At 43.8% G+C, this 22591-nt stretch overlaps 1 protein-coding gene across 1 annotated transcript; it reads right to left on the bottom strand.

Annotated features, from left to right (window-relative positions):
* Positions 1-5893: 5893 nt before the first annotated feature.
* Positions 5894-13695, bottom strand: LOC142750923 (zona pellucida sperm-binding protein 4-like). The gene is made up of 12 exons (XM_075859899.1): positions 13518-13695; positions 11503-11624; positions 10967-11060; positions 10185-10340; positions 9505-9695; positions 7776-7873; positions 7565-7692; positions 7201-7390; positions 6535-6685; positions 6373-6451; positions 6170-6274; positions 5894-6036 (listed from the first exon to the last, which is right to left on the bottom strand). Exons 1-12 carry the CDS (start codon positions 13693-13695, stop codon positions 5894-5896), a joined length of 1635 nt encoding a protein of 544 aa, XP_075716014.1.
* Between the last annotated feature and the right edge of the window lie 8896 nt (positions 13696-22591).

Genomic DNA, 22591 nt, shown 5'->3' with positions numbered 1-22591 from the left:
ATCGCCGCGACCGTAACGATCTGAGGTATCAAAATATTATATTATTTATTGCACGCGGTGAACAGCGTAAAAAAAACCCGTAAAAACCGATACCAGAGTTTCTGTTTTTTGGTCACTTTGCCCTACAAATATTAGAATAAAAAGTGATCAAAAAGTCGCACGTATCCAAAAATGGTACCTATAAAAACTATAGCTCGTCCCGCAAAAAACAAGCCCTCATACAGCTCCGTCGACCAAAAAATTAAAAAGTTATGGTTCTCACAACTTGGCGACAGAAAAAAGACGTTCTTTTTACAAAAGTAATTTTATCGTGCAAAAAGTTGTAAAACATAAAAAAGTGCTATAAATGAGGTATCGCCGGAATCGTACTGACCCGCAGAATAAAGTTAACATGTAATTTATAACGCATGGTGAACGCTGTATAAAAAAACTAAAAAACCTGTGCCAGAATTGCGTTTTTTTGTTTACCTGGCCTTCCAAAAAATAGGATAAAAGGTGATCATAAAGTCGCATGTACCCCAAAATGGTACCAATAATAACTACAGCTCGTCCCACAACAAACCAGCAGTCATACCACTACGTCTATGAAAAATAAAATTAGTTATGGCTCCAATACGTCGGGAAATAAAAAAATATGCAGTTGTGCAGGTCCGAGGGGAACATTTCTTCTGTTTCAAGAGGCGATTTATCAAGGACCTAAAATTAGGGAACCAGGAAGGGGAGAGCCCAAACATATCCGCTGGAAGCGACGGTGCCCGTATTATACCAGGACAACACTTCACAGCAAAATTCCCTAAACTGCAAAGTTGCGGAGTGTGGACCAAAAGGGGGATAAGGATGGACATTTATCAGTGCGACACCGGTCTGTGCAGAAAGGATTGCTTCACAGCGTAACACACATCTATGGATCATTTTATTGTTTTTTTACCCCATTATTATACCACCTGACTATGCCCCTTATATACTCCGCCCAGCTTACATGTACCCCCACATTATAAATGGAAACATCAGCAATACTCAAACAAAACTACCAAGCAAAATCCGCTCTCCAAAAGGCAAATGGTGCTCCCTCCGCTCTGAACCCTACAGCGTGCCCAAGCAGCAGTTTCCTTCCACATATATGGCATCGTCATACCCGGGAGAACCCTTTTAACAATTTTTGGGGTGTGTTTCTCCAGTGTCGTAAGCTGGGCATGACATATTTGCCACTGAATGGCATATCTAGGGAAAAATATAAATTTTTCATTTGCACTATCCGCAGTGCAATCATTTATGGAAAAGACCTGTGGGGTGAAAATGCTCACTACACCCCTTAATAAATGCCTTGAGGGGTGTAGTTTCCAAATGGGGTCACTTCTCAGGGGTTTCTTTTTATTATTTCACATCTGAGTCTCTGCAATTGTGAACCAATACTTTGTAAATCGCCAAATTAGGCCTCAATTTTACATGGTACGCTTTCACTCCTGAGCCTGGTCGAATGTCCAGGCAAAAGATTAGTGCCCCATGTAGGGTGTTTCTAAAACCAGGAAACCCAGCATAATAATGAGAGCTGTCTTGTTATGGTGGCACAAGCTGGGCACCACATATTGGCATATCTACGGAAAAAAAAATCCCATTTTCACTCTGCACCATCGAGTGCACACCAATTTCTGCCAATCACCTGCAGGGTTAAAATGCTTACTACACCCCTAGGTAAATGCATTGAGGGGTGTAGTTTCCAAAATTGGGTCACTTCTGAGGGGGGGGGGGGGGTTTCCACTGTTTTGGGCCCAGAGGCGCCCAGAGACTAATCCAGCAACATCTGCACTCCAAATGGCGGTCCTTCCCTTCTGAGCCCTGCCGTTTGCCCAAACAGCAGTTTATGACCGAATATGGGGTATTGACGTACTCGGGAGAAATTGCTTTACAAATGTTGGGTTCTTTTTTTCCTTTATTTGTTGAGAAAATAAAAAAAATTTGCGCTAAAGCTACATCTTATTGAAGAAAAAGGATTGTTTTTATTTTCACTGCCCAATTCTAATAAATTCTATGAAACATCTTTGGGGTCAAAACGCTCACTACACCCCTAGATGAATTCCTCAAGAGGTATAGTTTCCTAAATGGAGTCACTTTTTGGGCGTTTTCATTGTTTTGTCCCCTCAGGGGCTTTGCAAATGTGACATGGCCTCCGCAAGCCATTCCTGCTAAATGTGATCTCCAAAAGCCAAATAGTGCTCTTTCCCTTCTAAGCCCTGCCGTGTGTTCAAACAGCCAGTTATTACCACATGTGGGGTAGTGTTTTACTCGGGAGAAATGGTTTTACAAATTTTGTGGTGCATTTTCTCCTTCAGTCCTTGTGGAAATGAGGAAGAAATAAAAGAAAAAAGAAAAAAAAATATCGCTAAACCAACATTTTCTTTGAAACAATGTAGATATTAATTTTCACAGCCTACTTCCAATAATTTCTGTAAAAAATCTGTGTGGTCAAAATGCTCACTATACCCCTAATTTCCTTGGTGTGTAGTTTCCCAGATGGTCACTTTTGGGGGATTTTCACTGTTTTGGTACCGCAAGAGCCCTTCAAACCTGAGATGGTGCCTAAAATATATTCTAACAAAAATAAGGCCCCAAAATCCACTACCAGGTACTCCTTTGCTTCTGAGGCCGATGCAGCAGTCCAGTAACACGCTAGGGTCACATGTGGGATATTTCCTAAAACTGCAGAATCTGGGCAACAAATATTGGGTTGCATTTCTCTGGTAAAACCTTGTGTTACAATTTTTTTTATATTAAAAATTAATTTCTGCAAAAAAATATGAAATTTGTAAATTTCCCCTCTACTTTGCTTTAATTCCTGTGAAATGTGTAAAGGGTTAAGACATTTTCTAAATGCTGTTTTGAATACTTTGAGGGGTGAAGTTTTTAAAATGGGGTGACTTTTTGGGGGTTTCTAATATATAAGGCCCTCAAAGCCACTTCACAACTGAACTGCCCCTGTAAAAATAGCCTTTTGAAATTTTCTTGAAAATGTGAGACATTGCCGCTAAAGTTCTAAGCCTTGTGATGTCAGAAAAATAAAAGGATGTTCAAAAACCGATGCCAATCTAATGTAAACATATGGGGGATGTTAATTAGCAACAATTTTGTGTGTTATAACTGCCTATCTTTCAAGCAGATACATTTAAATTGAGAAAAATGCAAATTTTTGCAATTTTTCGCAAAATTTTGGTGTTTTGCACAATTAAATACTGAACATAGAGCAAATTTTGCCAGTAACTTAAAGTGCAATGTGTCAAGAGAATACAATCTCAGAATCGCTTGGATAGGTGAAAGCATTCCGGAGTTACCACATAAAGGGACATATCAGATTTGAAAAAAGAGGTTCTGTCAGGAAGGTCAAAAGTGGCTAAAGAGGGAAGGGGTTAAAAGTGTAGCTAAACATTTGACAAACTTCTGACATGTCAGAAGTTTGGATTGGTTGGGGTCCAAGCACTGAGACCCCCCACCAATCGCTAGAATGAAGCAGCTAAAGTACTCGTGTGAGCACTCAGCCACTTCGTGTCTATTGGGCTTTTTCCAGAAAGCCGATGTATCAGAGGACGGGCTCAGACTTTCAGTTGTGTACGTACACTATACATTTATTTCCGGAAACAGCACTTCAGCCGCTTCGTTCTAGCGATTGGTGAGGGGGGTCTCAGTGCTTGGACCCCCGCCCATGCAAACTTTTAGCTACACTTTACGGCTGGGTTCACATGACCTCTTTTCAGACGTAATGGAGGCGTTTTACACCTCGAATTACACCTGAAAAAATGGCTCCAATACGTCGCCAAACATCTGCCCATTGCTTGCAATGGGTCTTACAATGTTCTGTGCAGACTGGCTGTCATTTTACACGTCGCTGTCAAAATACGACGTGTAAAATGACGGCACGTCAAAAGTGCAGGACACTTCTTGGGATGTTTTGGGAGCAGTTCTCATAGACTATTGAAAACCGCTCCAAAACCGTCCAGAAACCGCAGCGAAAAACACAAGTTGCTCAACAACATCTGAACATCAGGTGCTGTTTTGCCTTTAAAACAGCTCCGCATTTTCAGACGTATTTTGTTAATCGTGTGAACATATCCTAATACTTACTTATGGTCCAACTAACAAAAGGTGCTGACATGACCAAGATACCATCCAGACCGTGCAAGCCCATGAACCAATATCCCCAAAAGACTAATAAAACGGAACTCTTTATAGCCTCAGTCAGACATTAAAGCCTTAAAGTAGTCATTGGTAATTAAAAACCAATTTTTTTTTAATTTGCGGAAATAGGCAAAATATATAGCAAGACCTGTAGGAAGTTTACCTATGGCATCCACCAGTGGAGAGAGTGTGAACATGCCAATTACAATCATACATAAGACAGAGGCCAGTGTGGAGGAAATGGGGTCAAAAGCTCTGTTCTTTGATGTCCTGCCTAGCCAATTATGGAACTCACATTATGGCAGTGACTTCAAAAGTCTTTGTACTTAGTTGATATATTAAGATCCTTAGAGATTGTTACCTGATCACACATTAAATACAATTACAGCAGTACTCAACGGTCTCGAGACTACAAATGGGTCAACCACAACCTTCTTTACTCAGCCAAACATTGGACAGAGTTGAATATTCTATTCATAATACAAATACAAGCGTTTTAGCCATAGAGGTCAATGGCAAATTTGGACCTGCGCAGAAGAGAGCAGGTCTCCATGGCTGCTGGACGGCGTGGGAGCGGGAACAAGGTGAGTTTGAAATTATTATTATTTTTTCGTAGCTATAGCCACGCTCCGTAGCTCCCCCTATAGTGCTCCACAGAAAGCCCACCCCTGTGTATATAGCCCCCTTGTACATATAGTCCACCCCTGTATATAGTGCTCCACAGATAGCCCACCCTTGTATACAGTATATACAGGGGTGGACTATATGTGGAGCACTATATACAGGGGTGGACTATATCTACAGGGGGGCTATATACAGGGGTGGGCTATCTGTAGAGCACTATAGGGGGAGTTGTGGGACACTATATACAGGGGTGGTTTATATGGGGCACTATCTACAGGGGGCTCTATGGCAGGCACTTTCCACAGGGGGGCATGGTGTGCGTGAGGGGGACACAGTGTATGTCACTATTATATTTAGGGGCATAGTGTGTGGTATAATGAGAACTTTCTTTATTTATAGGTGCAGAAATGTTGGAAAAGTGAGAAGCTGAAGACATGTGAGCGGCAAACTGCAGAAATGGGCTGTCCCCGGGAGAAGTCATCATAGAGGTCTGGACCGGACGGAGAAAAAGAACTAGAATCTGAGATGTCACCGGTGAGTCACTCAATGTAAATGTTCATTCTGCCTCTAATCAGTTAGGATAGGATTTATTTTTTTTGTGAAACGGCATCTCCCAGCATATCCTCACCATTCTTCTGGCTATGCTGGGAGCTGTAGTTTTACACCGTACAAACCTGTACAGCAGGGGTTGCACTAAATTGAGCTGTATTTGTATATATGTACTGAGCTTGGTTCTGGTGTTGTGTATAGAACCATATTGCTTGTAAAATGTACAAATAATTTTATGCTCACGTTACATAAAGAGAAATGACACATCGATTGGTAGAGAAAACAAACACGGCGAGGGGGAAGGAGATGTCGGGAAAGAGGTTTTGGGGGGGGGGGGGGGGGGGGGCGCCAAACTGAATCTTTGCCCCGGGTGCTAGAGAACCTAGCTACGCCTCTGCAAAAGCCACTGTATTTAATGTGTGAAGAGTCAAGGCAAAAAAGTGCTACAAATGTATTCCTGGTTTTATCTTATGGCTACGAGGCCACCTATTAGATTTGTTTTAAAATCTGTAGCTGTAATGAAGGAAAGAACAAGTCTGAATATATTTTTTATTTAAGCATTTAGTTTGTGCTTTTTGTTTTGAGTTCTACAGTGAAACCACACACCTAAAAACACAACAAACATTGATGCAACTAGTCCTCCAGCAGCGATCGCTCTGACAACATCTGAAGTGGAGTATTCAGAGTAGTAGTGACCTATAAAAAAAAATAAAAAATGTAATTACATCAATTTTTACATAGAGACGGGGTAAAAAAATTTTTATATGAAATACTACAATGTAAGGATTAATCCATTGTGTACTGTTTTAATAAGGTTTTTCCATGTTACCTTCCAGTTTTAAGACTTCTTTCCCAACAGGGAGGAACTCCACTGGTCCATCTGAAGTCACCACGTTCTTTAGAGGTTCTAATTCAAAATCTTCAGCCATACGTCCTAGAACAGATCTCAGAATCATTAGCATGTACATTTAGGTGAGACACAAAAGGATGTTCTATATGGTGAAAGATTTTACCTAGAGGATATGAACTTACTTTTCCTTGGGAAACATGAAGTCATGCAGTTGTCCATAGCAGATGGGACACAGACAGATGCGCTACAGTGGAAGTAGACCTGGAGTGGAGAGACCATACAAAGCCTGTTTATCAAGACGAACAATGGTTCTTCATGGCTACATAGCACTTAGGTTTATTTACCAATCCTGCAAGAGCAATTTGGGTGCTCTGGTCCACAAATGTAAAGGTCTTCACAACAAATCGCTGATAGTGAGTTGGGTAAGGCAGGCTTTGTGTAGGACCTCCAACAGGTACAGTTTGGGAAATGTAGTTGTCACCATCAAAGGGGCATCTGAAAATATATGTAAGTTAGGCCTTTTTGACTCGAATATGTGAGTTTTGCGCACGCAAAAAACGTGTTTTGCACACGTTGCAGTTCCGTGTGTCAATGAATGGTGCGTGGCTGCGTGATTTTCATGCATATGCCATCCCTATGACACGTGGTTTTGATGTTTGGAAAAAGAAATTAAGGAAGTGCTTTTATTTTTCCTTCATTTCTTGATCTGTTGCGCGAATCATGCATGACACATGGAAGTGCTTCGTGTGATTTTCACGCACCCATTGACTTCAATGGGTGCGTGATGCACGAAAAACAGCCAAGTATAGGACATATTGTGAGTTTCACGCAGCAGACACACGCTGCGTGAAAATCACGGAATGTCTTAACGGCCCCATTGACCAAAATAGGTCTATGCGACACGCGTGATTTTCTTGTGTGTATCATGGACGTGAAACACATTTGTGTGAGTAAGGCCTAATGTGAATGAACTCAATTAGTAGATCTATCAGATGCAACTGGTCAGCTACCTGTTCAACAGGACAGGCCATTGAGGAAGGAGTGTGGGGTCGGCAGAGTTGGTGGCCCAGCAGTCATTTAAGACTAGGACAAGTTTGGGATCAGTTCTGTGCAGGAGCCGGGCTTCCAGGTAGACTGGATCTCTGAGTACTTTAACCACAGGGTAATCGTTCTCAGAGAAGTAGGAAGAGTAGGCCATATCTACAAAAATATCAAAAAGCAATGGTCTAAGAATACGCTTATAAGCACTTGTAAGAAACTAGACCTACCAGTTGTCCAAGACTAATTTTATAACTAGACTGTCTTTGTTCCATTGAAAGAAAAAGCCTGTACATATTCTCTACATGGAAATATCACATCTAAGTACAAAGTTACCTTGTGCAATCCTCATCTCCAGTAAGAGAGGTCCAGATGTGGTCACGGGAAGTGGTGGTGCCAGAGTTGATACACTAAGTTGCACAGGAACAAGGTCTGTTTGGGAATAGCTGCAGCGCACAGTCACCCTGGATGAATTATACAATATTACCATGCAGCATGGAGACCCCCACTACAACTCTATGCTTGGAGGTTACTAAACTCATCTTACTGCATTGTGCTGTCTCTTGTGATTGTGGATCCTTTCCATGAGATCGCATTTCTTACAGCTTCAATGTTGTTCTCATAGATCATTGCACCACCAGGCACCTGAATTACATATATTTTTGTTACATACCTACAACACCCAAACATTTAGAAAAGATATATCTATCCATCCACTCTATGTGTGCACCCAAGAGCTACGGGGGGGGGGGAAACACAGGGACGCTATTGGATCTCAAAACTCAGCTGAATACTTGTTTCAGTGATTACTGGAGGTCTCAGATGTGATGAGTGGAATTTAGATAAGCCAAGTGAATCTATCATTTACCTAGATATGGGTTCACATCTGCATCAGTTTCATCTGTGGGGAGTTTTACAGCCCCAAGACTGAATATATGTCTACCGCAGCAGATGGATAGGTTCCCTCACAACACATCTAATATAGGAGCATAGCTCACACCAACTGCTAGTTACTGACCATTTTTATATAGTTCAGTAGAGCTGAAAACTGCAGCGTAGTCACATGAGGACTTGTGACGTTGAGAGAAGAACTCACTTAGCCAAATATGTGAACACCACAAATGTATTAGAGTGGTGGCAAAGTGGATGAGATTTGATCAAATCTCACCCATGCATTGCCTAAAAAAAAAAAAAACAAAGTATGGAGATTGACCTGTGGATTCTCAATCTGTAGCATGTACATTTTATAGAACTGCATTTTGTTCCCTTGTACCGGAGACCTGAGGCTCCATATATGAGAGTGAGTTCAAAGGCAACTAAATTATTAGAGGAGATGGTGTCCAACGCTGTGCATAGTACATTTAGCATGAACATTGGGAAAGCTCCTGATGTACACGTTAAGTGTCCCTAGCCTGACTAAGGCCAAAAGTGTCCTTTTGCCTTTTGTCAGGCTGAGGTACTTCAGTTTACTCTCGTAGGATGGAATAGTGAATATGACCATGTTTTTCCATCCGTATAGATCATGTAAAATAACGTTTTTTTTTTGTGGAGTCTATGGGTGATTTAGACCACTGTATGGTATACATTTAGTATATGTCATGGGCTTGTTAATAGCCTTTCATGGTGTACATGTAATGGATACTATTGAACATCCATTCAAAACATATGTTGCCCATAGACTAATAGAGGCATCCTTTACCCATATTATAAACAGGGTAATGAAAGTTCATGATGTATACCATTAAGCTATGGTGACAGATGCCACTGTGAGGCTAGAAAACAAGGAATGAATAAATTGGGCCAGTTCTCTGTATTGCCCACATTACTTTATACAAGTACTGCACAAAGTACCAGGGGGGAGATTCTTTATGTGTTGAGGAAAGTGTTTCAGACATAAGGTTTCTTTACAGTTCCAGTAGTCAGATGGTAGCATGGGCAGACACAAGGAGGTAGCATGGGCAGACAGCATTCAAAAAAAGTTCTGAACCTTATCTAATGAGGGTTAAAAATAATTAATTTGAGTCATATATAATTGATCTGATAGAATTTGAAGAAAACATTCAACCCAAGTAGATTGAGGGAAAATACACGGTCCACTAAGTAACCCAACAATCAAAGCTTATTTGGTGACTGGTTTGTATCCTACATAGTTTGTGTTACTGAACACAGCCTGCTAATAGGGTACAGATTGTCCACATTGCAAAATCCTACACCGCTAGGTACTGACTACTGGTTTTACAACTTTATACAAGAATTTGCTTAACTATTCTTCTCACCTGAGTTGATCTTCCACAGGACAAAGGGAACTGGAAAACTGTAAAGGATGTGCTCCTGGACATGGTCAACCCTGCACAACCAGTGGAGTCCAAACCAACAACATGGACAGAAGACAAGTCCAGTGATGGCCTTGTCAGATCTTGGGAAACGGCAACCACCATTTGGTTGTCACTTGTGCATCGTGTTGTCACTGCAGGGAAGTTGTAAAGAATCATAATGTAAATCCAAAAAAGGCCACACAAGGCATAAAAAAATTCAATAAAAGGTGACCAAGACAACAATGGAGAGTGTGTTTTAAGATTAGCATGTACCCATTTTAAGGCTATGGGAGAAAAAAAAAAACCTGCTATGCATAAAAATAAAGCAGAAGTTTGACTGGCAAAAGAGCATCTTAATTTTCTGACAGTGTCAATACATAACTCAGAACCATATTTGGAAGCCAATTGTGATACTAGGTGCAACACTATTGCAAAAGGGATGTTCCTGTTCTACTGGCAAGAATAGATGGCAAAGTTAGAAAGTTTTGAATACAGATAAAATGGCAGATGGGTACAAGCTAAATAAACTAGTTTAAGAAATGGTAGAGGAAAAACAAAAAAAGCTTTGTTTCTTTACATAGTAAAAGCCAGGCATGGCAGGTTACAGCATCTCCATGTACTTCTGATGACAAGACACTTACATTTATTCCCATAGTAACAGGGCATTGTAAAGTCACTTGGCGAGAAGCAGCATCCAACTTCTTCACAGACTTCTCGTGACACCGGTGTCACCATACAAGAAAGCTTGCCCGTTTGACTCACAGCAGAACACACACTTGGGCTAGGAGCGTCCATAGCTAAAAGTTATAAGAAAATGGTCATTAAGAAGCTGTACCCAGACAGGCAGAGAAGCAAAGGGGCAAGTAGAAAGGGATGGACCATATGTGACAAACCATTAAAGTAGTGCAAACCATGAGCAAGGGGGATGGAGGGAGATCACCCACCTATGTGAACCAGCTTCCCATTACTGTACTCTATTGAAAGAAAAAATAAATAAAACTTACACCCATGTCAGATTATATTCCAGGCTATGAACTATTGAGATTTATCACACCTTAATTCCCAGCGTAAATCTTCACACTAAGCCTCAGAATGTCTCCATTCAACTACAGGCGTTTGAGGTGACTAATGCAAGTTTGAGGCACCAATTTACACTAACCCCTCAATTATGTTGATTTCTTTGGGACAGATGCATTAATAACTTCAGACCCTATAGACATAAGGCGAGTCTCCGCTGCATCTTGAAGACATTGCTCATGTTGGGATACATTTGCGTTTATAACCTCATACTTTGAGGAGCTGGGTATTCCTTGTCGTGTATATAAATTACAGGTGAACTAGAGAAATACCAGTGGGATGTATGGGGGATGAAGCCCTCTGCGGCAATTGATAGATCTCATTGATTACACTAGCACTTATTCACCATTTAGAACAGGGCATCTCTTCTCCACCTTGTGTTGCTCAACTTCTCCATTCACAATCTCTTCCAGGATGAGGGTCAGCACATATTCTCTATCCTGTAAGGACACATGGACAGCAAACCAGTAGATCAGAGCTCATCTTTACTACTCAAGCCAAGTACTGGGGCAAAATGTTGTAATCTACACGATTTACATTGCGAATTCTGTTGGCAGCTTCTCATTCTGAACCTATGTCCCCATATTTGAATGTCCATAGCAACTACTAGCGGTCTAAACTACCCAAGCTGTTGTGCTAGGAAAGTAAACTTTTTTTTTTAGTGAATATGTCAATGAAAAATATGTTACTGGAGTTAATAGGGCATATAGACATAAGAGGAAGTTTACTTTGAAATCAATCAGTACCAAGCCATCCGCTCATTGTCAGTTCCATTAACCATTCTAATACCCACCACAGGTCCATGCATGGGTTGTACATGGCAGACTGGATAAATGGATGGTGGTCATCAGTAGAACAAATGGTGTTCCACCAGGTTCTTACCTCCTCTGTTATGTAGCATCCATCATAAGCAGCACTAATGTGCATGGTGTCATTAAGTTTCTGGTTTATCCAGAACCCACAAGCAGCGTTATCATCAAGGTTGTGAGGCTCCCCCTGAAAATCTGAAGACAAAGTAGGTTTTAGACTAATGCATGGAATAAAAAAAAAATAAAAAAAAGCATTCATAGAGATATCTAGGTCCTAAACGGAGTTCTACATCTTATCCCCCATAAAGAGGTTTGACATACCCTGCAAATAATTATTTAGTGGCATTAGTGTTCGCAGTGTGCTGTCGCCATTTTCTTGTGTGCTGTATAAGTTTGCAGTCACGGGTGTTCTTGCACCTGCATACACATTTTATTGGAATGTGCTGTTCACATTTTTGTGTTTATGTGATTCATATATTTTTTGTTCTTGCACTCCCATTCTTCCCTGGGTGATTTTAATTAGTTTAATGCTGGTTCCTACCATCCCCAAGAATATGTAGGTTTAGTCCCAGTTTGGGTGTATGTGCAGCCTAGGTTCCCACCTTATGGAAGTCGCCTTGTCGTGGCAGGTGGGCTCACACAATTTGATCAAAATGTGCACTAAAACTCCCTATTGTAAGTCGATTTAGCAGTAATGCATATTTATAGGCTTAGGTGGCAGTAGTGTTCGCAGTGTGCTGTCGGGGGGGTGGGAATCACAGCACTAAGCACAGGCATAACCTGAAGTAGTTGTCTGGGTCCGGGCACAGATCCATCTTTCATACGGATAATATAGTGACTACCTATCCTGTGGCTAGACTATCAGTGGTGGTCCAATAGCTGGACCCCACACGGATCACCTACCTCCAGATGTCCATGCTGGAAGCAGGTGGCTCCTGTCACAATATAGCGGCCATGCTGCAGTACAGCTCCTATTTAAAGGGGTTTCACCAAAAGAGACATTTATGACACATCCACAAGATATGTCATAAATGTCAGATACATGCAGGTCCCATCTCTGGGACCCACACCACTCTCCAGAATGGGGCCCCCTAAACCCCGTTCAGCCGCTGTGTTGTGGCCGAATGAGGGGGTTTTCCAACCATGTAAAACTTTATATGGTCGTGAGTTACATAAACAGCGTTACACAAGTCCCATAGAACTTAATGGTAGTTACGGAAAGAGCTCACATACTACGCTGCTTCGATAATTACCATTAAGTTCTATGAGACTTACATAAATAGCGCTCAATGGCCACAGGCGAAAAATGCAGCAAAAAGACAGGGTGCAGGCAGAGCAAAATCTGCCTCAAAATTCCAAACAGAATTGAGGCAGATTCTCTGCCTGCAAAAAACTCAGTGTGAACTCAGCCTTAGAGCAGGGCTGCGGCTGTATGTTACAGCCGTTGCCCCACTCCCAATCGCACACGCACACCTGTCACAGGGTAAAATTGCTCATCCTAATGCGCAAAGTACTCACCGCTCAGGATGAGCATTCTCATCCTGTGTCAGCAAATAGTTAAAGCTCCTAGGCCCCAATGCAAAATTTGTAACATGGCCCCATATTTACCATGGGTCATCTATAATAGAGGTCTTACATAGCAGGGGCCCACACAGGCACATGGGCCCAGGTGATAATGCTACCTCTAATTTTTCAGCAGGTTGGGAGTGGTGCTTTGCAGGTACTACAACTCAGCCAGTTCACTTGGAGACTGACCACCACCTGGTAAGGGGCTGTTCCTTCAGACTTTGTTCACACTTCAGATGGTTTTTATTGGCACACTAAAAAGGCATTTCCATCTGTCAAAGTTTTTTTTTTTTTGTTTTTTTTAATTGGATGGCTTTGACACAATTACAAAATCAAAGAGACTCGTGTAAACAAAGGATTAGCCAAAACTTGAAGACGCACAAAAGTTACGCTGACATTTTTTGGTAGGGGAACGAGACCTGCACTAAAAATGGGAAGTTGTCCGAATGCATCAGTTATATTACAAATTAAATTTTAGATAAGTAATCAATGGGACACAGACTTGCATAATGTCATACTCACCTAGAACCATCAATACAAATGCAACATCCTCAACAGACATAGGAAACGACAACTTCATGCTTTCAACACCGCAGTGGAGATGTGAAGATCCTTCCCATAAGTCCTCGGCCTCACACCAGAGCAAACACCATGTCCAGAACATCAGCCCAACCCTCAGACCTGCTCTACTGCCCCCCATCTTCCCTGTAAGGCTGAATACTGCCAGGAAGCCCAGACCAAGTATTTATACCATGAAGAGCGGGCGGCAACAAATGGGATTGGGCAGTTACTAATGGGAACACATGTGCCCTGCAGATCACATGGGTGATAGGAAGTTTACACTATGCATATTCCACGCGTGCCCAATGATTGCCTAATCTCTTGGAAAATTAAGGCGCATTTGGAAGTTCTTGGCCCTTGGGCCCCATGCACACGACAATAAAAACTCAGTAAGTGTGGATCCGCCCGGTTCTATTGGCCACGGACATGTTTCCGTATCGCTATGGATAGGTGTCTGTGCCATAGAACCGTGCCGGGAATTATGGAGCATGTCCTACTTTTCGGATTTTACAGGCCGTGCTCCCATACTTTGTATGGGACCTCAATGGGTGCGTGATGCGCGAAAAACGCAAAACTCACGGACTGTCTGCACTGCCCCATAGACTTGTATAGGTCTGCACGAGCCGCGTGAAAACCACGCGGCCGGCACGGACGCAAAACACGTTCGTCTGAATCCGCCCTAAAACTGCATAAAAAAATACATCCATAAACCATAAGCGTTTTACCATAATTTACCACAATTTGTTGCATTAGAAAAAAGGTTAACCGCACTTCAGGCATTGCGGTTGAAGTGCGGTTAACCGATCTTTTAACGCAATAAATTGTGGTAAAACGCATATGGTTTATGGATGCATTCATGAAACACTTTTATTTTACATGTTTTACTTTATATTTCTCATCCCTTTTGAAAGTTCTTCCGGCTTTGACTCAGAAATATGCATATCAATTTGAAACAAATATGCGAAGTGTGAATCCAGCCAAAATGAGTTCCATTCAATCTGCAACAAAATCTGCAGCTTGTGCTTCCAACCAGCCGATCTCCATTTGATACTGTGGATGCAGAACCCACAGGTAACTTCCATATAGATGTGTTTGCTCTTTATGCTATATTATACTATTCAGGGACTTTTTTCAGAATGTATCCAGCGGAATTGAGGTAGTCTACAACAACCCCTATCATTTCTATCACCTTGTAACATCTACAACTGTCTGGCTTGTTCCAAACACTGTAGTCAAGAGCAGATGACCCCACAAACATGTTCTTGATGTTGAATCAGATGAGTAGTGGCCATGCGGTTTTCCTGATGGAGTCATAGACATTTACTGGTTAGTACAGTTGTGTTGCAGAATTTAGCCCATGGGTTATGGAGGGTAATAGAGATTCAGCAAGAAATAACCCCAACGGGAGCGTCCTCTTTACAGACGGAATTGAGAACAGACCGTCCAAAGTTCATCCCTTCCAAAAATCCAAATGGTCAACCAATGATGGTCAAAAAAGGTATTAGTCAAGCTCCAAGCTTCTTTCGACCCAAGAGGTGAAAACTGCCCTGGCTGAATAGACCCCAACAAATTCAGGTGGCTCAGAACCTTGAGATTCGTAAGAAATTCTAATAGTCCTTAATCCATCTAACAATAGAGGGTTTAGAAGCCTTGAGACCCTTGTTTTTCCCCATAAAGAGAATGAGGAGATTTTCAACCTTCCTGACTGACTCACTGACAGATTTTGAGGCAATGCAAAATTTCTAGTGTATGGGGACTAGATTCCTCCTCAGAGGAGGTTCAGAACCGGAAGGGAGAGGACTTGGTTTGCATTATGAAACGACGGGACCGTTGGTAAAAAGGATGGTAGTTAACGGAGGAGTACTCTGTCTGGAAGGAAAATGAAGAATCACATCATATGTCCTAATCTCTCCAAAGGACAGAAAAAAAATACAGTGGTGGGAGGGGCTAGTTCAGCTTTTATAGCGTAATGGGGGGGGGGGGCTGTATTGTGCTGCTGGTAGGGTGTAAGGGAATATGTTCTACTCATATTTGTATCCTGGTTCCCACACTTCAACAACAGCAACACTCCAAACCCCACACAGTTCTACTGAATTTAACCTAAATCACCATAAATGTGCGTTTCCCGGGTATTGCGATTTTTTTTTATTACCAAGGTGATCCTTCATTAAAACTGAAAAGTTGAACTTCAGTGGGGAAAAGTCACCTCAGTAATACAGTGTGATGTGACTAAAATCGTCAGAATTCCGCTGTGTGAAATTTAAGTCACATAAAGGTATAGTACGGGGCTATAGATTTGCATTGGCAATATATTATGGATCTGTACAACAGGCACTTGCTACAGGAGTTTGACAAAATTTGAGCCAAGGATGGGACCCTGTACTCAAAAGGCAATATTCCAAATTTATAAGGATTTAGTGCCAGTGGAAATAGTACCAAAAACAAAGCCCTTAGGCACCATTATAGAGGGCCTTAATGTTGCTACAAGACCAAGACTCCCCACAGTACAAGTAAATCGAACTTAGATCACCATAGGATGCTACAATTTGAGAACGGTTCAATTTAACCGTGGGGAGTCCAGGTGCCGCAGTTGGAACAGACGCTAAAATGCAGCCATACTGCCAAGTGCATACAGTAGTTGCCAACAGTCCCGAATTTGCCGGGACTGTCACGATTTTACAGAGACTGTCCCGGCAAATTTCTGTGCCGGACATGTCCCAGCAACTGCCTTATGCAATTTTATCTGTGTCCTCACGGACGCAGATACAATTAAATATTATGACAGAGCAGGAATCTACCCACTCCCTTCTCTGCCATTCACTCCTCCAGGAGAGGAATCCCCGGCCAGAGTGTCAACAACGCTCTGGCTGGGGATTCCACTCCTAGAGAGAGCCCCAATGGAGCTATCTATAGGGTGTGTGTTTGTGTGTATGTGTGTGTGTGTGTGTGTGTGTGTGTGTGTATGTCACCATCTATGGGGGTGTCACCATCTACAGGGGTGGGGTGTGTCACCATCTACAGGGGGCTGTGTGTAGCTCCATCTACAAGGGGTTGTGTGTGGCTCCATCTACAGGGGGGCTGTGTAGCACCATATACAGGGGGGCTGTGTGTGGCGCCATCCAAAGGGGGCACTGAGTGTGGCTCCATCTACAGGGGGCACTGAGTGTGGCACTATCTACAAGGGGTACTTAATGTGGCACTATCTACAGGGGGCAATGAGTGCTGTACTATCAACAGGGGGCACTGAGCGTGGCTCCATCCACAGGGGGCATTGAGTGTGGCTCCATCTACAAGGGGCACTGAGCATGGCACTATCTACAGGGGGCAATGAGTTTTCAATAGAGTCTATGAGAAAACGGCTCGAAAAACGTCCCAAGACGTGTCCTGCACTTCTTTTGACGAGCCGACAGTTTTACGCGCCGTATTTTGACAGCGACGCGTAAAATGACAGCTCGTCTGCACAGAACATCGTAAGACCCATTGCAAGCAATGGGCAGATGTTTGCAGACGTATTGGAGCCGTCTTTTCAGGCGTAATTCGAGGCGTAAAACGCCTCCATTACGCCTGAAAAGAGGTCGTGTGAACATACCCTAATATTGCTAGCCTTTGAACTCTGCCAAACTTTGACCTTGGTGCACCTTTCTCCTTTTGATCGCACCCAACAGTGAGGACTGCTAAAAAGATACATAGATAGATGTTGCGTTGATCCAAATACATGCAACAAAAAGTGTTGCATTTTCTCATAATAGACGTCTGCGCACATGTTTGAGGGTGCCTTCGGGAAATGAAAGCATCAATTATATCACGTTATTCTTTGCACTTGCTTTGATACATCTCCCCACTTTGGATCTTGTATGTAAATTTCTTTCCACATTTGGCCCCAGACAACAAACTAGTACTGCGTTGATGTCAGAGATTTCTACTCAAGGCTTTTATTGCCCTCATTCATTTACTTGGCCCTGTTTTCCGTGTGTAGTGACATCACACTAATAAGGCCCCATGCACACAACAGTATTTTCATCTATCCCGAAATACTGTCCGTAAATACGGGTCCATAGACATCCATATTTCATCCGTATATAGGGACGGGTGTCCGTAAATACTGTCCGTATTGCATCCGTATTCCGTATATACGGATCCGAACAGAAAGAGGAAGGTTGCAAATTATGTCATCAACATGTTGCCTAGCAATGCTTCCGTAAATACGGACGGTTTAGGGATGCACATCAGTAGCCGTCCGTATTTACGGAAGCTCCCATAGACTTCTATGGGAGAGTCCTTGCCGTAATTGCTGACAAGAATAGGACGGGTTCTAGAATTTTTTCAACACGGACACCTATCAGTAAAAATACTGAAAGGTGTCCGTGGCCAATAGATATGAATGGTCCGTAATTACTGATGAAAAATAGTGTCGTGTGCATGGGGCCTAACCTAGGGTGAATACATATCATTATGTACCAAACACAATCATTAGGGTATGTGCACACGTGAACTGTCTTTTACGTCTGAAAAGACAGAATGTTTTCAGGAGAAAACAGCTGCCTCGTTTCAGACGTAAAAGCTCCTCCTCGTATTATGCAAGGCGTCTTTGATGCTCGTAATCTTGAGCTGCTCTTCATTGACTTCAATGAAGAACGCCTCAAATTACGTTGCAAAGAAGTGTCCTGCACTTCTTTGCTGAGGCAGTCAATTTACGCGTCGTCGTTTGACAGCTGTCAAACGACGACGCGTAAATGACAGGTCGTCGGCACAGTACGTCGGCAAACCCATTCAAATGAATGGGCAGATGTTTGCCGACGTATTGTAGCCGTATTTTCAGACGTAAAATGAGGCATAATACGCCTCGTTTACGTCTGAAAATAGGTCGTGTGAACCCAGCCTTAAAGTTGGAGCTACACAGACTGTTGTAACAGATTAAAATAAATTAAAATCCTATGAAAGATGTATGTATATGCAACTCAATCTATTACTAAGAACTGCAAACAGGTACATAGCTATAGGGGGTACAGAGGAAGGCAACCTCTGCCACAGAAGACGACAGCATTATAAATGAAACATGATGGGTGGGTCGTCCTTTTACAAATTTTTCCACTGGGGAACAGAATCTTCAAAGTAAACCTTTTGACTGCAATGAGAAATGCCAGCACTGTCAGTCTACAAAAAGCCCAGAGCCCAGGTCAAAACCTTCTTGGCACCTTTACTAGGGAGCCATGACATCCAGGCCAGGCATTTCCGCTTCATGCCATGACCTCTCAGTCATAAAACATGTATATAGTTGCAAAGTATGTGAGGCTGAACAAAATGAATTCAGACAAAACAAGAATGCAATTTCTAATGTTTGAAATAGGCAGGGCCGCACCGTCCATGAGGTGAGATGAGCATCTCACCTCATGTGTGATCTTGTCTGATGGGCCCTGTATCTAAGCCTACCACATGGTAGGCTTAAATACAGGGCCCCAGCAGACAGTAATCTTATACTGTATAAGATTACTGTCTACTGTGGCCCTGTATCTAAGCCAGGGGCGTAGCTAGGGGGGGGGGGCAGGCGGGGCACGTGCCCCGGGCGCAGCTCAGAGGGGGGCGCCGGCGCCACCTCCTCCTGCACTATAATTGTACCTGTGTCGCAAGAACACAGGTACAATTAGAAGCAATGAATGACCGGACACGTTCCGTGCCCGGCCATTCAGCGCCTTTCCACGAATGAAGCGACTGGTACCTTTTGTACCAGTGACGCTTCCGTCGATGAAAGACGCTGACTGACTGACAGGGAAAGTCATCCTGCCCAGCCAATCAGCGCCTTTCATAGACGCTGTGTTCAACCCCCTGGAGACCTGCGCAGAAGAGAGCAGGTCTCCATGGCTGCCGGACGGCGTGGGAGCGGGAATAAGGTGAGTTTGAATATTTTTTATTTTTTTTAAACTGTAATAGAAGTGTGTGTCTGTATCTACGGGGGGACTATATCTACAAGGGGACTATATCTACAGGGGGCTATATCTACAGGGGGTGGGCTATATACAGGGGGACTATATCTACAGGGGGGCTATATACTGGGGTGGGCTATCTACAGGGGGACCATATCTACATGCGGTGGGCTATATACAGGTGGACTATATCTACAGGGGGTGGGCTATATACAGGGGGACTATATCTACAGGGGGGCTATATACTGGGGTGGGCTATCTATGGAGCACCATATACAGGGGTGGGCTATAGCTACAGGGGGGCTATATAGTATATTCCTCCAGGGAGGACTCTCGTGGAAGAATCCTCCACTGGGGACACTCCTTTACACTGGCAGGTCACGCGGGGGTCCGTAAGACCCGGGATCTGATTGCTCGTAATTTCTGGTGGCCCACGCTGCCCAAGGACTTTATGGACTGTGTTTCTTCCTGTTCTGTATGTGCAGCCAACAAGGCCGCTCACTCCAGACATGCTGGTCTGCTCCAGCCATTGCCTGTGCCCAATGCTCCCTGGCAGCATATAGTTAAGGACATTTTTTTACAGACCTGCCTCTCTCTGCTGGATGCAGTGCTGTCTGGGTGGTGGTGGACCGATTTTCGAAGATGGCCCACTTCATTTCTCTGACTGGTCTTCCTTCTGCTCCTCAGCTGGCCAAGCTCATCTTCCGCCTGCACAGCTTGCCGCAGCATATTGTGTCTGATCGGGGGGTTCAGTTTACCTTGAAGTTCTTGAGAGCCCTCTGCGGACTCCTCAGTGTGAAATTGGACTTTTTATCAGCCTACATCCTCAGGCCAATGGTCAGGTCGAGAGGATCAATCAGATCTTGGAGAACTACCTGCGCCACTTAATTTCCAAGCAGCATGATGACTGGGTGCAGTTGCTCCCATGGGCAGAATTCTCCTACAATAATCACACTAGCGAGTCCACAAGGAATACACCGTTCTTCATTGTTTACGGCCAGCACCCACGAATTCCTCTCCCGGTGCCCGATACTTCCGAGGTTCCAGCTGACTCCACCTTTAGAGACTTCCTACAGATCTGGCAGCAGCCTCGATCCTCCATCCTAATGGCAGTCGACCGCATGAAACGGAAGGCTGACACAAGGAGAAGAGAACCTCTTCAGTTTCTTCCTGGCACGAGGGTCTGGCTGTCTTCCAGGAATATCCGACTAAGGGTGGCATCATGCAGATTCGCTCCTGGGTTCCTCGAACCCTTCGAGATCCTACAGCAGATCAACCCTGTCACCTATAAACTTCGGCTGCCTACTACCCTCAAGATCCCCAACTCCTTCCATGTCTCCCTCCTGAAGCTGGTGATTCTGAACTGCTACACCTCCAGTGGCCCTTCACACACCTTTGAGGTTCAGGAGATCCTGGACACCAAAAAAGTGAGGAAAGACCTTTTAATTGGTGGATTGGAGGGGGTTTGGTCCCGAATAAAGGTCTTGAGAGCAAGAGGAGAACCTCAATGCTCCTGCTCTTCTGAAGAAGTTTCTATCTCGCTCTGGTCCCAAGAAGAGGGGGCGGAACGGGGGGGGGGGGGGGGGGAAATACAGTAATGTCCATGGCTGCAGGCTGTCAGCTCCAATCCCCTCCTGACAGCCGCAGCCACGAGCCACCTCCTCAGGAGATGCCAGCGCTCGCTTCCACTCACCTCAGCCAGATCCCATAGGGTGGGTGGGTGCGTGCGTGCGTGCGTGCGTGCGTGCGTGCGTGCGCTCGTGCACTCTCTTAAAGGGGCAGCACGCATACCGGACCTTTTGATGAACTTTGACCCATGAGTACCCTGGACTATAAGAGGGGTCCAGCCCCCTGATTCTATGCCTGAGCATTGTTGATGTCTCCTAGTTTGTCTATGCGTTGGCCTCCTAGTGTGTTACCTGTTCCAGTTCCTTGCATTCCATACCGTCCTGGTCGTGTGCTGTGCCAAAGTCGTGTCGTGCTGTATTCACGTCTGACCTGCTTCACCTCGTCTGACGTCTACCTGCTACCTAGTCCCAGCCGAGCCTACCCTGTAGCTGTATGAGCTGCCACAGTTACCTATACGAACTATAGACTTTCACCTGCGCCCTGTTGGCCAGCAACCTTACCGCCAAGGCAGAACAGCCCAGTGGGTCCAGACCCTTCATGAGTGTGATCCTGTCTGATGGGCCCTGTATTTAAGCCAACCACATGGTAGGCTTAGCTACAAGTCCCTAGCAGACAGTAATCTTAAATTGTATAAGATTACTGTCTGCTAGACCCTGTATCTAAGCCTACCATGTTTGGCCAGTTATGAAAAATGGGGCCGGGGGGGGGGGGGGGGGGGGACGGGGACAGGGGACCACACGTTATTTAAAAACCCACATAACAGCAGGCTAGCATTATCAGGGTGGGAAGGCCCACTGTTTCTGGCCTTTCCTTGCCTGATACCAGCATGCGGCCGCCCCAGTGCCTAACCATTACTACAGATCACACACACGGCACTTCCCAGTATCCCTGGTGGCGGTGGGTACCGGGGTAATAATGGAGGTTACGCACAGTAGAAGAAAGTCGGCACCACTCTCAATCCTCACAGCATGGAACAGGCAGATAGATGCAAGTGGAATCAGGGTTTTTCTCATTTAAGCAAAATTCGGGCGGTGCTCAGCATAAAAATAGACAGTCTTTTAGTATAATATAGATGAAAGAAATGAAAATGCGGCACTCACCCGTTTGCAAATCTTCTTAACTTTGTGTCACCTTGGCGAGGGTAAAAGCATCTGACCTACGAGTAGGTCAGAAGAAGCGCGATCTCCAGCGCGAAACAGGCTGTAACCTACAACTAGCTGTCCTCCCTGTAATGCTTTTACCCTCGCCAAGGTGACACAATAAAGTTAAGAAGATTTGCAAACGGGTGAGTGCTGCATTTTCATTTCTTTCATCTATATAATAATGGAGGTTAGTATTAACCGTTTCACTGGCTAACACCAAGCTCTGCCTTACTAATGGACACTGTCAGCCATTACTAAAGTGGTAGTAATAAATTTAGAAAGAATACAAGGGCATAAAAAAAATATTTTATTGAAACAAAACAAAAACACACAACCCTCAACC

This window comes from Rhinoderma darwinii, chromosome 3 (assembly GCF_050947455.1).
Source record: "Rhinoderma darwinii isolate aRhiDar2 chromosome 3, aRhiDar2.hap1, whole genome shotgun sequence".
Lineage (NCBI taxonomy): Eukaryota > Metazoa > Chordata > Amphibia > Anura > Rhinodermatidae > Rhinoderma > Rhinoderma darwinii.
The sequence above is the reverse complement of the archived record's forward strand: the minus strand, read 5'-3'. Positions and strand labels throughout refer to the sequence as shown.